This window comes from Lipophrys pholis (assembly GCF_963383615.2).
Source record: "Lipophrys pholis genome assembly, chromosome: 5".
NCBI classification, from domain to species: Eukaryota; Metazoa; Chordata; class Actinopteri; order Blenniiformes; family Blenniidae; genus Lipophrys; species Lipophrys pholis.
In genome coordinates, this window is record NC_137628.1 from 29,377,453 (window position 1) to 29,396,802 (window position 19,350).

General features: G+C 42.2%; 3 protein-coding genes across 5 annotated transcripts; all 3 read left to right on the forward strand.

Moving 5' to 3' along the window:
• Positions 1 to 1,170: 1,170 nt before the first annotated feature.
• On the forward strand, positions 1,171 to 4,658 carry dnajb1b (DnaJ heat shock protein family (Hsp40) member B1b). The gene is made up of 3 exons (XM_080463821.1): positions 1,171 to 1,583; positions 2,972 to 3,600; positions 3,698 to 4,658. Exons 1-3 carry the CDS (start codon positions 1,373 to 1,375, stop codon positions 3,929 to 3,931), a joined length of 1,074 nt encoding a protein of 357 aa, XP_080319947.1. The 5' UTR covers positions 1,171 to 1,372; the 3' UTR covers positions 3,932 to 4,658.
• A 2,078-nt stretch (positions 4,659 to 6,736) lies between these two features.
• On the forward strand, positions 6,737 to 13,031 carry LOC308109941 (uncharacterized protein). Of its 2 annotated transcripts, none has more exons than XM_080463831.1 (6): positions 6,737 to 7,066; positions 8,010 to 8,357; positions 9,096 to 9,260; positions 10,508 to 10,603; positions 11,452 to 11,486; positions 11,563 to 13,031. In XM_080463831.1, the coding sequence occupies exons 1-6, from the start codon at positions 7,027 to 7,029 to the stop codon at positions 11,716 to 11,718; spliced, it is 840 nt and encodes a 279-aa protein (XP_080319957.1). In that variant the 5' UTR covers positions 6,737 to 7,026; the 3' UTR covers positions 11,719 to 13,031. The 2 variants fall into 2 exon arrangements, with proteins under 2 accessions (XP_080319957.1, XP_080319958.1); XM_080463832.1 differs by having other exon boundaries at positions 11,455 to 11,486; positions 11,563 to 11,773.
• A 1,585-nt stretch (positions 13,032 to 14,616) lies between these two features.
• Positions 14,617 to 18,626, forward strand: LOC308109939 (uncharacterized protein). Of its 2 annotated transcripts, none has more exons than XM_080463828.1 (6): positions 14,617 to 14,788; positions 14,873 to 15,196; positions 16,244 to 16,375; positions 16,461 to 16,502; positions 16,579 to 16,730; positions 18,098 to 18,626. In XM_080463828.1, the coding sequence occupies exons 1-6, from the start codon at positions 14,752 to 14,754 to the stop codon at positions 18,305 to 18,307; spliced, it is 897 nt and encodes a 298-aa protein (XP_080319954.1). In that variant the 5' UTR covers positions 14,617 to 14,751; the 3' UTR covers positions 18,308 to 18,626. The 2 variants fall into 2 exon arrangements, with proteins under 2 accessions (XP_080319954.1, XP_080319955.1); XM_080463829.1 differs by having other exon boundaries at positions 14,633 to 14,788; positions 16,618 to 16,730.
• Positions 18,627 to 19,350: the final 724 nt, after the last annotated feature.

The following is a 19,350-nucleotide window of genomic DNA, read 5'->3' on the forward strand; positions in this document are numbered from 1 at the left end:
TCAACCCTTCATGGCCATGGCGAACTTCAGCGGTCAGAGAACAGCCCCGCTCCATCAGTAATGGTTTTCTACGGCTTCCCCTCTGTGAGGACTGTCACTGCGCCGTCTGGACTTTAAAGACACAGGTCTTTCATGAGATTGCTGGTACACAAACTGTGGAAACATTTGCAACACTGATATCCATCCATCCATCCATCCATCCATCCATCCATCCATCCATCCATCCATCCATCTCCACCGCCTGTGACCCTGAATAAGAAGTGGAATAGAAGACAGACCGACGGATGTTTGAATATATATTTATTTCCTTCCACGGTGAGATCAAACATCGATAACAACTTTGCTTCTTCACATCGACTGTATGAATATTCATTACCATTGAAGATAAACTAATGGTGCAAATCTAACGAGAACGTCACTCGGTAGAGCGCAGACCTTCGCCAACGCCACATTTGTTTGTAGAACCGAGTTAGCATCACGAGCATGATAGCCGTTAGCTCATATCGAGGCTAACCAGGTAGGTCAGGTGGCCACCATGACTCGTAGCTATGGAAACAGCTCAGCTACCAGGTTACAGAGGTTCAAAAAGATGTCAAAATTTTTAATTGACACAAAATTAAATTTAGTGTGATGGGATGGAAGGAGATGAAAGGATTAATTATTTTATTTTTTTATTTTTTAAGATTAAAGTTAAAGTCCCAAAATTGAATGGTCCTTGGATGATGACAAATGAGGGTGAGTAGTTTTTGCAAGAAGTTGTTAAAAGACATACAGTACATACAAACATACAAACCAATAAATGAATAAATAAATACACACAGACAACATTTAACCTTCTCAGCCAACTTCATTGGAGAAGGTAATACCTTTACTTCTTCACATCTACAGTATTAATATAGTCATTATCAGTTAAGGTAAACCAACGGTGCATGTTATGTAATTATTGATGAACGTTGTTGTAAATAGTTTCATATTACTTACATGAGGCACAGGTTGGTTTTTGAAAGGTCAATATTAAACCTTTGCTTTGTGTCGTTTGTGCCTTTAAACAGGAGGAAGAGTGATCCTCCTGCCGTGCATACTTTAGTTGTGGCGTTTATTTCCATACTGGGTTCCAGCGTTGAAGTATTTCCGACAGCACGCAAAGGCAGCACCTCGTGACGTCCTGGTGGGCGTGTCCCCGTGACGTCACAGCGCCGTTGGTCCAGGCTGCTTGTGGAAAACTCTGGAAGTTTCTAACGTTGTTTATAAAGAAAGCGATCCGGGGACAAGTTCAGTGATTGAGGACGGAGAGCAGCTCGGCGAAGCGCAGCTCAGAGTTCACTAACAGCCGCTTCCGGGAGCCACACGGCCGCTTGTCGGTGGAGACGAGATGGGGAAAGATTACTACGACATTTTGGGAATTAAGAAAGGAGCGTCCGAGGACGAAATCAAGAAAGCTTATCGTAAACAGGCTCTGCGCTTCCACCCGGACAAAAACAAGTCCCCCGGAGCCGAGGACAAATTCAAGGAGATCGCAGAGGCTTACGATGTGTTGAGCGACCCCAAGAAAAAAGACATATACGACCGGTTCGGGGAAGAAGGTGAGCTGTTCCCTCGGGTTCAATTCGATGTCCGAGACCGTGAACGCATCACGTCGGTTTGGGACGAAACGCTGTCCTGAGTGTCATGGCTGCCGGGGGTGGGGGGTGGCGGGGCTCTACAGTTTGAGCTCTTCTGGTGGGGGGGTTGTCCTTCAGTTTGAGCTCTTCTTGGGGGGGGGGGGGGGGGGCATAATCAGAGGCTCATGACAGGAACAGTCGCATCACAAGTTTAAACACGGCACAAAAATGTGTTGATCCGGATCCAACGTACGTGTGTGCGCGTGCGTGTCCGTTACCTCAGCTTACACACTAAACCAATTTGAATATGATCTGATGCAACTTTACAACAATCCTGGTAAAGTTGTGGTTAAAATAAGAAAAAGGAATGCAGCCTTATAAATAAGAGGAACTTTTGCATGTTTAGTAGTCGAGTACAACTACTGTTAGTGTTGAAATTTAAAGTACAGTTGTTATTGAGCACACTTAAACTTTCATGTACTTTTTTTTAAAACTATCAAAATGTTAGTCAATCAGTTGCGTTGCCATTCATTTCAGCTGTAGAAAAATCTCCTTTTAGAGCACATTTATCAAACAATGGTATATATAACAGTTTCATTATGGGAATTTGTTCTGTAAAACAATGTAGATAGAAAGCAGGAATTTACTTTGTTAGATAATAAACGTATTGGCTGTTTGATGGACCCCAACACTTCAACCACACTAGTTTTGTTCATTTATTTAACCTGTGAAGGCAGCGGCTCTATTTTCATCGTACATTTTATAACCAAAACAAAGGCTTTCTAATTTCTTGTATTGGCTGTGAATATTACTTCCACATTAACGTCTAATCTATTAAACAGTATATCACTTGATATAAATTGCACTCAAAATAAGTCCACTTACGTACGAAATGAAAGATACTTTAAGGGAGTAGCATAGTCGTTCAGCTTCTCTCCTCCAGTCAGTTATTTCGGGTTTGTGTTTAACCCTGAGTTTCCTGTCCTAAGACGCTGGTTCACTTCTTACCAGGATAGGTCACCATGGTAACTTACTCTGATATTACAACACAAAACACGCTCACACGAGGGGGCGGAGCCTCAAAAGCTGTGAGGAATCTCTGCCCGAAACGTCTGCGCTGCAACAATATGAAATTCTGTGATCAGAGTGCTGTCAGGTTTTGAATGTATTATAATCTCATGAAGTTATGGATTATAAGAGTCTAATGTTCTGCAGCTTTCCTTCCTGCTTTTGCAGCCTCAGTGTTGATTTTGTCCTGGATGATGTTTGAAATCTTCATATTTTTGAAGGCTCGTCCACGGTGAATGAAAGCGTGTGTGATTGGTCAGACGCCAACAAATATAACTGATGACCTTCTCTTTGCCCTTCAGGTCTGAAAGGCGGCGGCCCAACAGGTGGTGGTGGCTCCGGGCCCGGGCCCGGGAACTTCAGCTACACCTTCCAGGGTGACCCCCACGTCATCTTTTCAGAGTTCTTCGGTGGACGGAACCCCTTCGAACAGTTCTTTGGCAGCAATGGAGGCATGGATGAGAACATGGACACGAGCGACCCGTTTTCCCGTTTTGGGATGGGAGCTGGGGGGATGGGTGGGTTCCCCCGCTCATTCAGCTCGGGCATGGGGGGCATGGGGGGCATGGGCGATATGAGGGGCATGGGCGGCCACAATAGCGTTGTGAAGAAGCATCAGGACCCTGCCGTGGTCCGGGATCTCCCGGTGACTCTGGAGGAAGTGTTGACGGGCTGCACAAAGAAAATGAAGATCTCCCGTAAGAGGCTGAACCCGGATCGGCGGTCGGTCCGGACGGAGGACAAAATCCTGGAGGTGCAGATAAAGAAGGGCTGGAAAGAAGGCACCAAGATCACGTTTGCACACGAGGGCGATGAGACCCCGACAAACATTCCAGCCGACGTGGTTTTTGTTCTGAAGGACAAGCCACATCCCACGTTCAAGCGCGACGGCTCTAACGCCGTCTACCTCGCCAGGATCCCACTCAGAGACGTAAGTTTGGACCAGCGAAGTTTGAAAGCTGCAGAATTGTTGTCGTCTAAAAGTGAGAGGAGTAAAAATCTGGTCATTCTGTCGTTTGTCCCCTCAGGCTTTGTGCGGCAGCAGCATCAGCGTCCCCACACTGGACGGCAGATCGCTGACCATCTCGTCCACAGACATTGTGCAGCCGGGCATGAAGCGGCGCGTCAGCGGGGAGGGGCTGCCCTACCCCAAACGGCCCGACCGCCGAGGCGACCTGATAGTGGAGTATGAGGTCAAGTTCCCAGAACGGCTCAGTCAGAGCGCGCGGGACGCCATCGCTCAGGTCCTGCCGCGATCCTAAACCGGTCGGAGGGACGGACAGCGGGACAATAACTAAAGCTGCCAAGAATCTGTTTGGTTCTGGTCCGTCGCCACACGGGCGGCGACGTGGAGGTTAAACTGACAGCAGAGAATGAAGGACGACTCACCAGTCAGACGTGTACATAGCGGTTTATAGCGCCGGTTTCCAAAGAGCAGGGTGGCCGGGGCTTCAGGGAGGTCGCAGCAGGAAAGACTGAGGGGTCGGGGGTTACCTTTCACAGTAATTCCCTCTTATTTTGAAAAGAAATCCTAAATAAATAAATAGCTTTAAATGAAATTACCTTTTAAATTGTATTTTATTTTTTAAATTTTGTTTGCGATATAGACAAGTCAGGATACAAGTTTAGTTTTTTTTATTTTCATATGGATCTTTAGGGAGTCGGATATTTCAGGTGTTGCTGTTTGGTGTGAGTTAAATGTGCAGAGTGAGAACTGTAGGGATACAATGTGGTTTAAGTTCTAATTTTAAAACCACTGATCAGTAAAGTTCACTCCAGGGTGAAGGCTGACTGGGAATGACTGCAGTATTTCATAGGCAAGAATGTAAATACTTGAACAGTTTTGTTTGGTCTAGGAACAAGATCTTATTTTGATTAAAAAGTTGTTATACATGTTGTGTAAAAATATGTGTGCACTATTTTATGGAAACAGTTCTGTTCATAATAAAAGCTGCCAGCAAAAAATAAATTGTATTTTGATCCCAGCTCATTTCACACAAGCTCCATTATGAGGCAGTTTGCCTCAACAGTGGTCAACAGGCTTTCAGGAAGGATTTCAAAGGACGTCATTGTACCAGCGCGGTCCTGACGAGTCCCTTTCAGCCTCGGATCAGAGATAGGAATCACCTCGGCAGAACCCAGTGTCACATTCTGACACCACTGATAACAGGCTGTTACAGCAACTGGAACAACTGATTGGGATGAAGGGAATTATATTTTATTTTGAAACAGATTCTACTTTGTTCATGCCATATATATATATATATATATATATAGTAGGACATATCAATCCCAGAGTTCCACAGGGTGCTAAGTTAGGAAATCTATTTTTATCCATATACATCTTCATGTGTAGTATAGACGTACATGTTTGTTTGTTTTTTACATTTGGTTGGATGATTAAATGACTGTAAGTATTCTCCACGGCACAAAGAGCTTTCACACCATCTGAAGAGGCCTATTTGATACGGCCATATGAGAGACCGAGGGACAATTATAGGATTGGAAAACAAACCGCGAGGCAACCTTCAAGCAACCCCAATATACACACACACACACACACACACACACACACACACACACACACACACACACACACACACACACACACAACAGCATAGAAGAACGTACTGTATTTGCTCTTCAGCCCCAGAAACAAACTGACCATCATTCACGCTGCATGGCACAGTTTTGGCCTCCAGTACATCTGTGAGGAACATCTGATGTAAATATATTTTGACGTTAATCTGTACGAACACGGTTTTCTTCCTTACACTATGGAATTTCTCCATTTGCTCACCCAACCAGATGTTTGAAAAGAAAGAAAGACCAGAAACACACTGATATGTTGGTCTTCAACATTCCTAATGTTTCATATGAATGGACAAATGTTTACTTTCTTTTTGTTTCCAGAAATATCTCAGGTGTTTTGTTGATTTTCTATTTTTGGAGAGGAAAATGAAAACTTTTGAACTTCCTCTGAACATGGTCAGAGTGGCAGGAAAGCCTCCAGCATCACCACCAAGTCTCTAACCAAACTTTCTTCTTCTTGCGTCTCTCATAGTTCGTATTTTAACAATATTTTAGAGACTGTCTGGATCCGTCGGTACCTCAGGGAAACATTGGAATGCTGTGTTTGGCCGTTCTGCCGTTCTCCCACTTCCTCTCTCTTAATAAGTCATCACATGATGTCCAGCCGCATTTACGTCAACATCGATCCTGCCAGTGAGAATGAATCCGTCCATCTTCTAGAACTTCCTCCAGCTCACGGGGACACTGGAGCCAACCGACATTAATTAACCTCGTTTGAATGTTGTTAAACTTTGGTAACGAACCGGAGTCCTGGGAAATAGACCCGTGCACAGGAAGAACATGCAAACACCCTTCTGGGATTCAAACCTTGTTGTTGGGAGTGCTGCAGATAAACACTGACAATTACTTGGAACTTTCTAAGATTTAAAATCTTATTTTTACACATGATAAATAATTTGGCTTTGAAAAAAAAAAGTTGTTTACTTACTTTTAGTGTTTGATTTTGCAGTAATAATCTTAAATAGACAATTGAAAATCTTATTTCAAGATTTCTTATCATGTAAACTTTACTTGCTGCATGCATCGAGACTTTCATTAGTTTTAATTTTCCTCTAAAGTTTAGTGTTAATATCTTATATTTGGGCTGAACAGTGAAGGCAATAATCCATTAATCACACACACGCGCCCACACACACACACATGAATAAATAAATGTCAGTAATGAGGAATTCAGCTCTTTCCGATGTGACGCCACATGAACACACATTTTACTAAGACTAAATGAGTTATTATCTTCGAAGTCGTGCTCTTCATTCCCCTTCACTGTTCTACTTTTGGTCAGAGTGGCTATTTTTCTGCCAGAAACTCCGTTTGCCCTCTGATACCCGTGACACAGTCAGCAGACAGAACGCTTGTTGCCTCCGATGGCCTCCAGCTTCATGTTCTGACGAGGCGCTGAGGATCCCGGCAGACGGACAGGAAGCCTTGACGTAGACACCGAGGAGTTTATAGTCCATCACAGTCATGAGCTTGACTCTTTCAAAGAGAGAATGAAGGGGAGCAGGATGATGGGAGGATTTCAGTGAGCGGTAAATTACCAGAAAAACCCAGTTAGAGAGACGATAAGAGACGATCATGACCGTTTAGGAATGACAGGAGCTGAGAACCGACAGGCCTCTGAAGTTGTTTTATTTATTTCATTTTTTTTAACACAATCTCATTTTATGACAGCGAGTCAAGTGACTAATTTGAAGCAGACTGCTGCATATTTCTGATCCGGCTGCACTCCTTCCCTGCTTCTCCCTCATTTTGAACGGATGAAAGAATGAAGCTTCTTCACTGGGTGGTGTTTTGCTGTGTCTTCGGTGAGTTCTGACTGGTTTTATTCCAAAGATTGCCTCCACATCAATGCCATTTAGGCTTCGAGTGCACATTCTGAACGTTATACCAGGAGCAAACCACAGTGTTGCTGTGTTCTGATGTTTCACTGCTCAGCTTACAAATGTGTTCTCCTCTATAGAATTGCTAAAAAAAAGGTGATTAAAGTTAAATGTTCTGTAAAGCTCTGCTGTTTCAAAATGCACCGCTGTGATGTAGGATGTAAAACATGATTCAGTTCTGACAAGTTCATCAATGAAAATAAAACAATAAGGAACTGATAAACTGTGCATCATATATCGTATCACCCCAAAGCTTTCCTCAGTGTCAAAAAGGCAAAATTATAAAACAGAGATACAGATATTAACATCTTGATGAACCTCTTTGTGAATGTAAATATACCAAATGTAAGTAAATAAAAGGCAACAATTCAGTTGAATAAAGTCTATAAACTCGTTTTTTTGTTAGTTTAAGGACTAAATAATATGTGAAAAAAATGTCTTTGGTTGTTCTAATATTATTATTGCAGTTTTTCTACTTGGTTGTATTTTTGTGGGTAAAAATGTGTTCATGTGTTAATAGTTTGAGATTTAGAAATGTTTATGTTTTTGTGGTCTTATCTCAGCCATAAACCTCCTTCCAATGTAATGACGCGGTTTTACGTGTTGTACAGTGTTTTTTTTTATCACACAGTGTGTTCTTAGTGAGGCGTTCGCCACACTGCAGATTTAACTCAGAATGATCTCATCACAGTCACTGATTTGTTGACTTCCATTTTGATGTGTTCCTGCAATTAAATATTAGAGTATTCCCGAAGCATTTCTAGAAATGAGGATGACATTAGAATCAAGAAAGCTTCTTGAACAGGACTGGCCTGGCGTTACACTCGGAGGAGGCGTGAATGTTTGTGTTGTGTCTTCCCGGCTGCAGCGGCGTGTGCGGAGGCCTCGTCAGGGCTGGAGGTGAAGGGTCACGTCGGAGGAGACGTCTCCATCCCCTGCTCCGCGAACTGGACGGCCAGCGGCAGCTCGGAGCACGACAGGGTGTATTTCTGCAAAGGCCGGTGCTCCAGAGGGAACGTTCTCCTCCAGAGCGAGCGGAGGCCGGCGGCTCCGGCACATCGAGGGAGATACAGCGCAGAGACTGACGGCAGAGACGGGGTCTTCAGCGTGACCATAAAGAATCTGAGGAGTGCGGACGCTGGGCCGTACTACTGCGGCGTGGGAACCACTGCTGATGTGCTTCACCAGTATCAGATCAGTCTAATAGTGCTGGATGGTGAGTTTGACGACTGGCCAATGAAGACCTCGCCGACCTGGAGGTCACTATATGGCAGGGGCCTGCAACCTGCGGCTCTGGAGACACATGTGGCTCTTTAGACCCTCTGTAGTGGCTCCACGAAGCGTTCACAAAACTAGACGTGAACATTTACACACAACAGAAATCTTCAAAAAGACTCTTAAAGCAGCTAAAATGTCAAGATTGTCTATAAAAAATGCTGAAAAATAGGAGCCAAAGTGCTAAAATCAGGTACAAAAACAGGTCAAACGCAATGAAATATTCACTAATCTGAATTGAAGTACGTTTATCACAAATATTTAAGAAACTATATAAGCTGTTATAAGCCGACCAGTTACGCTTGATTCCGAGGAAAATGGCTCTTTTGGTCATAAAGGTTGCAGAGCCCTGCTATATGGAAACTGACCGGGTGGCCCCCGGCGGGGGGGCGACAATCACTGGAAACATTTGATCTCATCTGATTTTATCTGCAGGCTCACAACCACGTTTGACGTGAAAAAAGAAAAGTTAAACTCCAGTGTGGAGCCACTGTTCAGCCGGGCCACAAGCAACCAGCAGTTGTTTCACTAAATACTTGTAGTTGCACGTCATGCAACCTGTGTGTGGTCTTGTGACGCTCCTCCACTTTTCTTAAACACAGACTCAGCATTATATGATCACATACATGCGAGCCAAGACGTTTCTCACCATTCGCCCCCTTGTCCCGCTCTCTCAAAGCTCCCACTGTTCCTCCCGGACCTCCTGCCTCCGGCACCGACGCCCCGCAGTCCGGGGCGGACGCCGGGCTCCGGGGCGGCTTCCCCTCCAGCTCAGAACCGTCATTGGCAACGTCGGCCTCCTCCGAGGAGAAGAGGAACCGGCAGGGAGCCAACAAACTCACAGGTACTTCAAGGCCGCGAGATCCTAAAACACAAGAGCCAAAGACTCACTGTTCACTTCGACACGAGGACACATGGTTGTAGACTTAATACGGATGAACAGATTCACTTCTTTACTGTAGTAAAAGTAAGAATTTTTTTAATTTAACTTGTAGTCAAAACAGTAAAGTCATCTCCACCTCCGAGAACGACATTTTTTAACAAACATTGAAAAGACGTGAGTTTCTTTTAACATACAAACAGGAATGAGTTCACGCGAATGGCCAGTGTGTCACTACTGTCAATCACAAATGAAGAAAATACACACAAATTCCTCTTCTCGTCTTTTTTGAATAAAGATGTGCGTTATTGTTACTGTCCCATTCATTCTCATTCAGAATAATCATATTCAGTCAGACGATGCCACAACAACAACAACAACAACAACAACAAAAGAGCAACTGTGGTTGAAACGCTGGTAACCAACAGTTAACATGTAGAGTATGATATAGAAAATAACTCCAGCAATTTGCACTTTGTCGTTCACCACCTCTGGCTTTTCAATCATCGGTACCGAGTCGCGTCTTGACCTGGAGTGTAAAAACTGCTCACGTCTACAATTCAGGTTGCAGTCACTCACTTGTCGGGTTTGAGCCACACTGTTTGACTTCCAGCCGGTCGAGGATTGGTGTCAAACACAAGGCTTTTATTGTGAATATTTCAAAGTAGACAGGGATTTTTTTTTTTTTAAAACACAACACTGAGACCCGAGCAGATGAAAGGGACCTCGTTGTAAAAATGGAAGCAAGCATTATTCTGAAAGGCGTGTTTCTCAGATTGTAACGACATGCATAATGAAACAGAAGTTTATTTTGACATTTCACTGTATTTTGCACCAGGAGGTTAGATTAAGATTGGTGTTATGTTGAGATTGTAGTTATTTCTGGTAGTAATTGTTTGATTTGGTGGAAATAAGGACATTTTCATCGCCTAAACTGCGTTAACGTTAAATATGAAGGTTATTATTGCATTTTTTTTAGTTTATTATGAACTTCCTTCATCACTGGAGCTACACGTTGCACAATTAGTTAAAGAGAGTGAGGACAGTGACACACAAGAGAATAGACTGTGTATATAGGAGTAGATAATTAGATAAATACATATGTACATACACATGGCAGTACAGGGGATCAGATGGGAAAAGGTTGAATCTGAGCGTACGATGTGACTGGATGTCAGACTGAAGCTGGAGGTTTTCTCTGCGGTTCTCAGGCATCACAGTCGTCATCATCGTCTCGGGGAGTTTGGCTTTTGTGGTTTGTGCCATAATCCCTCTTATCTTCTACGGACACTGGCGGAGCAGTCCAGGTGAGGAGGTTCACCTTGAGCTTCTTAGATATATCATACATGTGATTCTATACACACACATACTGGAGAGAGAGAGGGAGAGAGAGAGAGAGAGAGAGAGAGGGAGAGAGAGATAGAGAGATAGAGAGAGAGAGAGAGAGAGAGAGAGAGAGACAGAGAGAGAGAGAGAGGGAGAGAGAGAGAGAGAGGGAGAGAGAGAGAGACAGAGAGAGATAGAGAGATAGCTAGAGAGAGAGAGAGAGAGAGAAGAGAGAGAGAGACAGTGACAGAGAGGGAGAGTGAGACGGAGAGAAAGAGAGAGACAGAGAGAGCGAGAGAGAGAGAGAGAGACAGATAGATGTATAGAGAGAGAGACAGAGAGAGAGACAGAGAGAGAGACAGATAGATGTATAGAGAGAGAGACAGAGAGAGAGACAGAGAGAAAGCGAGCGAGCGATAGAGAGCGAGACAGAGAGAGAGAGAGAGAGAGAGAGAGAAGAGAGAGAGCAAGACAGAGAGAGCGAGAGAGAGAGAGAGAGAGAGAGAGAGAGAGAGAGAGAGAGAGCGAGAGAGAGAGAGAGAGAGATAGAGAGAGAGAGAGAGAGAGAGAGAGAGAGAGAGAGAGAGATGTAATATATGTGTAAGTAAACCGGGAGGGAGGAGGGAGGAGCAGGTCTGGTGTATTAACATAATTTTACTCTCCTCCAGCGTTTTAAAAGCAGTAATACATTTAAACGCAGTAATACATTTAAACGCAGTAATACATTACTTTAACTTGATTTTGATCTGAAGCAGAAACAGCTGAATTTAGTTGTTTTGGAAATGTAATTATAAATGTAACTGCATGTGACCCATCTTATTGCTTGCAGCAGACGATCAGGGCAGACACGGAAGCAAAGATGAGGTGAGCGACTCGGCTATTTCAGAAACTTCCATCATTGTTTTCAGCTCAAAAAGAACATGACAATTTCCCCCCCCAGGGCGGCGACAGTGAGCACCGTGCGGACGCTGCTTCAGCCCAGGAGGCGGTGGGCCTGCAGTCAGTAGAGCCTAAGCTGGAGCCGCAGAGCAGCGCTCGGGACTCCTCACAGTACGCCGCCGTCTACCAGGCGCTGGATCCCAAAGCCCTGGACTGACCAGGACTCCTCCTCTCTGGGATGGAAGCTAAATAAAAGACGACGGTTTGATTACACCCGTGACTGCATCATATCTCTGCAACTCAGCTCAGTTCAATTTCATTCAATTACCTCCGAGCCAACGCATCGCACTTAATGTTCCAATGAAACGAAGAGAAAACGAATCGACAATCCCACATGAGCCTCTGGAGGCCAGAGAGGGAACAAAGAGCCGTATTGACCAGGATGAAACCTCCAGCCTTTTAGTTCAGGGCCACATAAAGCTGCATTGATCCACCGGGACGACACAGTCAGACAAAAACACGACGCTCCTACGATATCAGCAGGGCGACTGCACAAGAACATCCCTCCTCACTTCTGCAGAAATTGGATCATTACGGCAAAAAAGGTGTTAAACTAAATCTGATAAAAAGTTACTTAGATTAAAGGTTTCAGCGAGTAAAAAATAATAATACAGTGTCACAGTACAGAAAACTAACGTGTGGTGTTCCACACGGCTCACTAATGGGACCCAAGTTATTTATACTTTATATAAATGATATCTGTACAGTATTTAATCAATTTAAATGTATTATATTTTGCGCAGGACCGAACATAAAAGACTTGTTAACGACAATAGAAAAGGAGATGATCGGGTTAAAAGAAAGATTTGTTATGAATAAGTTCATCATTAAATGGAAATAAAAACAAATGTATGGTGTTTGGTGGGGCAAGGACAAACTGAGATTCAATTAATCCTAAATGGAGTAAAAATATAAAGAATTTATGAAACAAAGTTCCTGGTGGTAATCTGAGTTCATAAATTCAATTGGAAGGATTATTTAACAAATACATTAACTCAAACTTTTAATATTATTTATAAAACAAGAACAAGAAACAAGAAATGTTTGTATTCATTGTATTTCTCAATTGTAATGCCATATATGACATGTTGTGTTGAGGTCTGGAGAAATACATTCAGAACACATTAAACTCCAGAAAACCATTATTATAGAATAAGAGACAAAGTTTCTTATTGTGAAATCGCGAATTAACTATTTATAGAATGTTGCCCGTGAAAATTTGTGGCTATTGTAAACTTAAAAACATAAGAAATAGTATTTGGAGTGAAGAAAAAAAGTCTTCCCACTAGTATAAACATGCTTTTTTATATTAATTAAGAGAAAATAATTATAATGTAACAGGATTGTGTGGTTTAAGTGAGAATTCATGTTAAATATAGATGTGGTTCATTTCTGGGAGTCATATTATGGGATGGACTCAGCGACAAATTCAAATTGTGTAAATCTTATTCTAATTAAAGGTTACAAAGCAAAATGACTGAAATATGAACTGATTAAGAAGAATAACTTCGAGTAAGTTTGTGTTTTTTCTCTTCTTTTGTATTTCTGGCTTTCACAGCAACTTTATGGACTTTTAGGCCAAACTAAGCTTTGGCCTCAGACGAGACTCGTTTCAGCTCCAGATGTTGGCAGAAGCTTGTTTCTTCTTTGCTCCTCAAAAGACTGGATTTCTGCACGTTTATTTTTAATGTTTTTTAAATCAAACTCACTCTGATGGTTTTCTTTGATGTTAATGATCTTTTACAAGCTGATCTTCACCATGAATGTTTCTGCTGCTGCCACCTGCTGGTCACTTCTGGCTCTCAGCGTTCTGAACTCTGCTCTCAGTGAAACGAGGGAAACCAGGATTTATTTTAATGAAAAATCATAAAACCAAGAAAAAAAATGTAAACAATTTTTTCTCAGAATTTTATCATTATCCTACTTTCACCATCTAATTCCCATTCCAGGCAATGGTTCTTACACATTCACGTTCACACGGAGAATCAAGACAAGAGGCACACAGTGGAGACGGCACTTTATAAATAAAAATTAAATGAATCGACATTGTTTACTTCAGACATGACGAGACATCAATCTTTATATATATATATATCTAATAATTTTTTTTCCCATGAATAAGTACTGAATGCTAAAAACTCCTTGCATGTTTTCCCTCTTAAAATGTGAATCATAGTAAGAAAATATAGAATTAAAAACATCACATTGCTCCTGTAACTGTTTCCAGAGCAAGGCCACCAAAAGTACTCACCGTCTTCGTCTAAGTACAGGTACTAAAAAGAGATATTCTTAAAACTGAAAGTAAATAATACTTGTTTACTTGATGGGAAAAGAAGTGTCTCAAATGTACAAATATAAAAGTAATGTAATCTGTATTTTCACATTATGCCTCTCTTAAGACGCAATGAACCATTTGGGGGTGTTTTATGGGTTTCACACACTGAAGTAAAAGTAAATGTTTATGTGTGCGTGTTTGGGGGGGCGGGGGGGGTGGTAAGGCGGGGCATCACACGAGGAATCATGTTGGAGGAACTTATAAGGTTTAATCCAAACAGGAAGTCTTCAACCATTAAACCATGCATCTTCATCACTGTTGAATTAACCAACTCCTGCAGAGTCAGTGTGGATAAATGTATAAATGTATAAATGTTACCTGCAGCTGCTTCCATACTTTCACTGTAACTCTGAATCGTCCCTCTAAAGATTAAAACCAGCCAGTGTCAAGAGGAGAAAATACTAATGATTGGGAGTAAAATGAAAACAGCACAAGAAAACCTATTATGATCAGATACGTGAAAAGTCCAGTAACATACTTTAGCTATATACCACTTACTATATATTTATTACTACTATACTATATGCTGTATTTTTAATTCCTGTTTTCAATTCAATTCAACTTGTACAGCACCACATACAACCCAGTCCCTTCGAGGTACTTTACAGTGAAAAACCCAACAATCCCACGTGAATGTGTTGGCAGAGACCTGCACTCTGTTCTTCTCACCTCTTCGGTTGAACTTTCTTCCTGTGCTCTCGTTCATTGGAAACCACAGGAAGACAGTTGTGGTATCGTCTCGACGTCTCTCTGTGCGTGAGCATCTTCAGTACTGCAGTAGAACTTTTGAACTCCGTTCTGGGTTTAGTTACCAGGCGGACCCAGAACAAGAAACACAACAACTTAGCCGCCAGAATGATTCTCATTTCTCTCATTTACTGTCTTTTACATGGTAAGTCTCTCTCGTTTTCCTACTTAAACACTCGTTTAAAACAAGAAGGCTTCACATCGTGACACGCTGATGGATGTTTTGCAGCTGGACTGACGGAGGGAACCACGCTGAGAGTGGAGGGACTCGTAGGGGGAGTCGTCTCATTCCAATGCTCTCATAGAATCGCTTGGGGATACAACAAGTACTTCTGCAAGGATCCATGTAGAAGCAGCGGCGACACGCTGGCCGCCGTGGCGCCGGGCGAACGAGCCGAGTCGGGAAGAATCAGTCTGGCGGACTCAGGAAACGGCGTCTTCGTGGTGACCTTCAGGGAGCTGCGACTGTTGGACTCGCACAAGTATTTCTGTGCAGTGGAACGGCCTGCAGCTGTAGATACTTATATAACCGTATATCTTACTGTCAAAGACGGTAGGCCCTTCCTCTCATCACGTCTGACTAAATGTCCCCTGTTGTTCACATCACTTTACAGATAATAGTCATATATTCACTCAACACGTCCGCAAAAATCGTCTTAATATTTGAATTTGATTTATTTATCTATTTGATTTTTCGTCAGTCTTCAGAAAAACTAAAACTGAACAAACGACACTAAAACTACCAAACTAATCAGCCGACAGGTTGAAGGTTGAAGCAAAAGCTTATTCACACCGACCTCGTCACAAAAAACTAAACAAAGCTCTCTAGATAATGTCACACACAAACAAACAAACACATTTCTTTTAACTAATATTACTATTTTTTACAATACACATTCAATATATACTATACACAAGTTTTATATATAGTTTATACATGTACATCAAACATATATACATACGTACACACTTATACACGAATGTACGTGACATGTACATAATATTAATAATAATATTGAACAACAATAATTACAAATAATAGTATTAATAATATACTATATAAATGTCATCAGTTACATTTTAAATACAAAACATAGTGTGGCAATATTTAAATTAATAAAATTCTCTATCACAATATGTCCCTTTTATTATATTCATTAAGTATAAATATATTTTATACCATTATATGCATATCATATATTATCGTTGTCCTGGGTAAAATTTTTACTTACTGATGATACATAATTTAAAAAGCTTTATAAACTGGTTCATGTTGGTGCTTTGATTTACTTCATCCTTCAGGCAGTTCTATAATTTAACCCCTGCTATTGTTATACTCCTCCTTTATCAGTGTTCCTCTTCTCTCTATATCCTTTTATATATGAAGCTGAAGGCAGGAGTTCCCATACATCATAGTATTTTCCAAACATTTAACCTTTCTTCCCCTCTTACATTTAAAAAAAGTACAATTTGAATCACCTTCATCAGACGAAACAGGCAAAGAAATACCAGAGTACTTCACAGTGTTCCTCACATTATGATCCAACTGATTGTTCTGGACAAAATTTCAAAGTAATTGAAGTACCTCTCCCCTCTGCAGTCTCTCCTACGGTCGGTGAGACAACGACTCCCAGACTGGATGTTTCTTCTACCTGGACACGTGAGGCCGAGAGCAACTTAACGCCGCTCAGCGGTGAAATGGATCCCACCGGGTTGGCGAATCCCTCAACAGGTTAAAATATGGTTTAATCTCGATGCTGAAACATGGAAAACGATGAGTGAATTAAAGGAAGGTGATATGTGGTCCTGCATTACAGCCTCAAACGTCACATTCACACGAGCGCAGGGCGGCAGAACCGGTGAGTCTTTGATTGATTCCTGACTTCGGAGAAACAATGTGAAACGACGGGAGAGTTTTTCTTGTGCTTTGGTCAGATGTAATTTTGTTCGCCGCCGTCGGCGGAGCTGCTGCAGTCGCCATCTTGATTCTGGCGACGTGCATCAGGAGGAAGCGTGCAGGCCTCTCAAAACCTCAAGCAGCACTTGGCTCCACCAGCAAAGACGCCAGCAATGCACATGAAAGCGAGGTATGTGACGTGAACCGGAGACAAACCCGTCAGGGTGTTTCACTACAGCACAACTCTTCTCCATCCGACACGCCTCGGCCTTTCAACTGGGTTTGTTTTCCAATGCAGAGGTTTTACAGTTCCCCGCCACCACAACTGTACACACTAATACATGTGAATACTGTGAAATAAATAGGTCGACATGTTCAGAGAAACTGCTTTGTCACGACAGGGTTGAGGTGAAGAGTCTATTTTTTACAGAGACATCAGATCACCAAAACAGAAAACTGAGTTAAAATAAGAGTTTCACAGTAAATATATGTTTAGACTTACAGGCAAAAATGTAACAATTACGCATTTGTCAATAAAACAAATGAGTTACAGTTTTTTGTTTTAGTTAGATAGTCTTTCCTGTAACGAAAATACTAAACTAGAGCTACACTCGGTAGAGCACAGACCTTCGCCAACGCCACGTTTTTTTGCGGAACCGAGTTAGCATCACTAGCGTGATAGCCGTTAGCTCATATCCATGCTAACTCGCTGGTCTGGTAGCTACATCACTGTGAAACAGTGTGCAGGGAGCGTCTCCATGGCAACAGGCGCTGATCTCCTTTGATCTCCTCCATAAGGGGCCTCTCTCATCTGCTCTGTACTGGACTTTTATTTGCAGTTTTCTGGGGGATTTATTAGGAAATGGTTACTTGTTAACGTCCCAATATCCAATCGATTGGTCATGCAATTCGGGTGAGTAGTTTTTGCGAGAAGTTGGTAAAATGCATACACACAAACCAAATAAATAAATAAACAAACACCCAGATGAAAACATAACCTTTTTGCCTAACTTAGGTTGGAGAAGGTAACTACATCGTGTGGATGGTTCAGCTGCATTCATGGGCAGCGGTTGTGGATCAGCTGGTAGAATGAGTTGACTAACAATCAAAATGTTGCAGGTTCTGGTGTGAATAGATCTTTGGAACAGCTGCAGCAATAACAAAAATCTCTATATGAGTGAAATCAATTTAATATTTATTCATGGTCAAAGAAACAAGGAGATTGCAAGCCAGAAATGTGAATAAATTAGTTGTTATCCACCGTTCCAGTGTTTCCTGATGGACACATTTATCACATTCAGAGCTGAATGTTTGAAATAGCTGATGACACACTGAGGAGGAGGTGAGTCCAAAAGGCAGATGAATGTAATGCCGCTGGGTCGTAGTCTCGGGGCTGGTTGAAAGGTTTGTGTGGTTCCTCTTCTGAGCTCTTGGGACTGCGGTGCGATGGCCTGGTGGCTGGACTGTTCAACCAAAACGTGGCTGAGCTGCTTCTTCTTAACCACTCAGCGCCATAATGACTGAAACCAGATCGGTCTCTCTGCCACCTTTCAACAGGTCGACTATGAGTACGACGACATCGATATCGTGAGACATGCTGTTCAAAAGGTGTCTAAAAGCACATCCAGCAGCACTCAGCGACCGGCGGGGGATTCGCCCGCGGCATCCTCAGGAGCAGCCACTTCACATCATATTTATGAAAATCTCTCATCGCTCAAAACTCATACCAGATCAAAATGTCCTGCGGCCAATAAGACGTCTCTTTGAACTACAAAAACAAAGCGAGCGTGTGCCGGCCCTGTTGGAAAACCCACATATAAACCTGGAGGAATCAACTACAACAAACCTTGTAAAAGCAACAGGTCAGCCTGTCCGTCTACATCCTGCAATGAATCTGATGAAGTGAAGCAGAAATCACTTTGGTTTGGTTTAGATTCATCTGGATGAGCTCGATTCACACAACCTGTGATCGCTGAACAGTATTTATCAAATGTATCTTGAGCTTAAAGCTTGTACACTACCTTGTGCTGTGTTATTGTGTCATGCATTTCCATATGAATGTTTAATTAAACGTGCATACTTCATGCGTATGTGTCCCTTTGTGCAGGTGAGTGTGTGTGTGTGTGTGTGTGTGTGTGTGTGTGTGTGTGTGTGTGTGTGTGTGTGTGTGTGTGTGTTGATTGTGCTTGTGAGGAAAACAAAGTTGGCCCATGCAAAGCTACTGGAATATATATAAAACACAACTTGAGGGGAAGTTCTGGAGTCTCAAGTTAATGTGAAAAATATCAGTCAATCTGTTCTGCATGAGGAAACTGTGTAAAGTAAAGTAAAGTAAAGTAAAGTAAAGTAAAGCATCTTATTGCCATTTATGACATGAAAAATCAGCTCACGAACCAATAATGAGAAAGCAATCTGAAGGATGGCATACTTCATATCTCTCCTCCTATTTCACCATGAAATACGTGTTTGGCAATTTTGATAATAAGAATAACAACAACAACTATTATTATTATTATTAGTCTTAAAGTTATGTCAAAAGCCACACAATTCACAGCGTGGGGAAAGCGTCAGAAACGACAGAATGCATTTAAAGATATAGTATAGTGACGCTTTGTGGGAAGTATTGTGAATTTCAGTGACACCTGGTGGCCATTTCAATAAAGACACCTTGGGAGAGGAAGTCGTGCTGGTGTGAGACAGAGCAACAACACTGATGTTTAGTTTACCAATAAGTAAGATTGTCAAACTGTTTGGAGAGACATCGTGAGGAAAGTTTGCACATCCATACATAGTTTGTGAAAATGGATGAT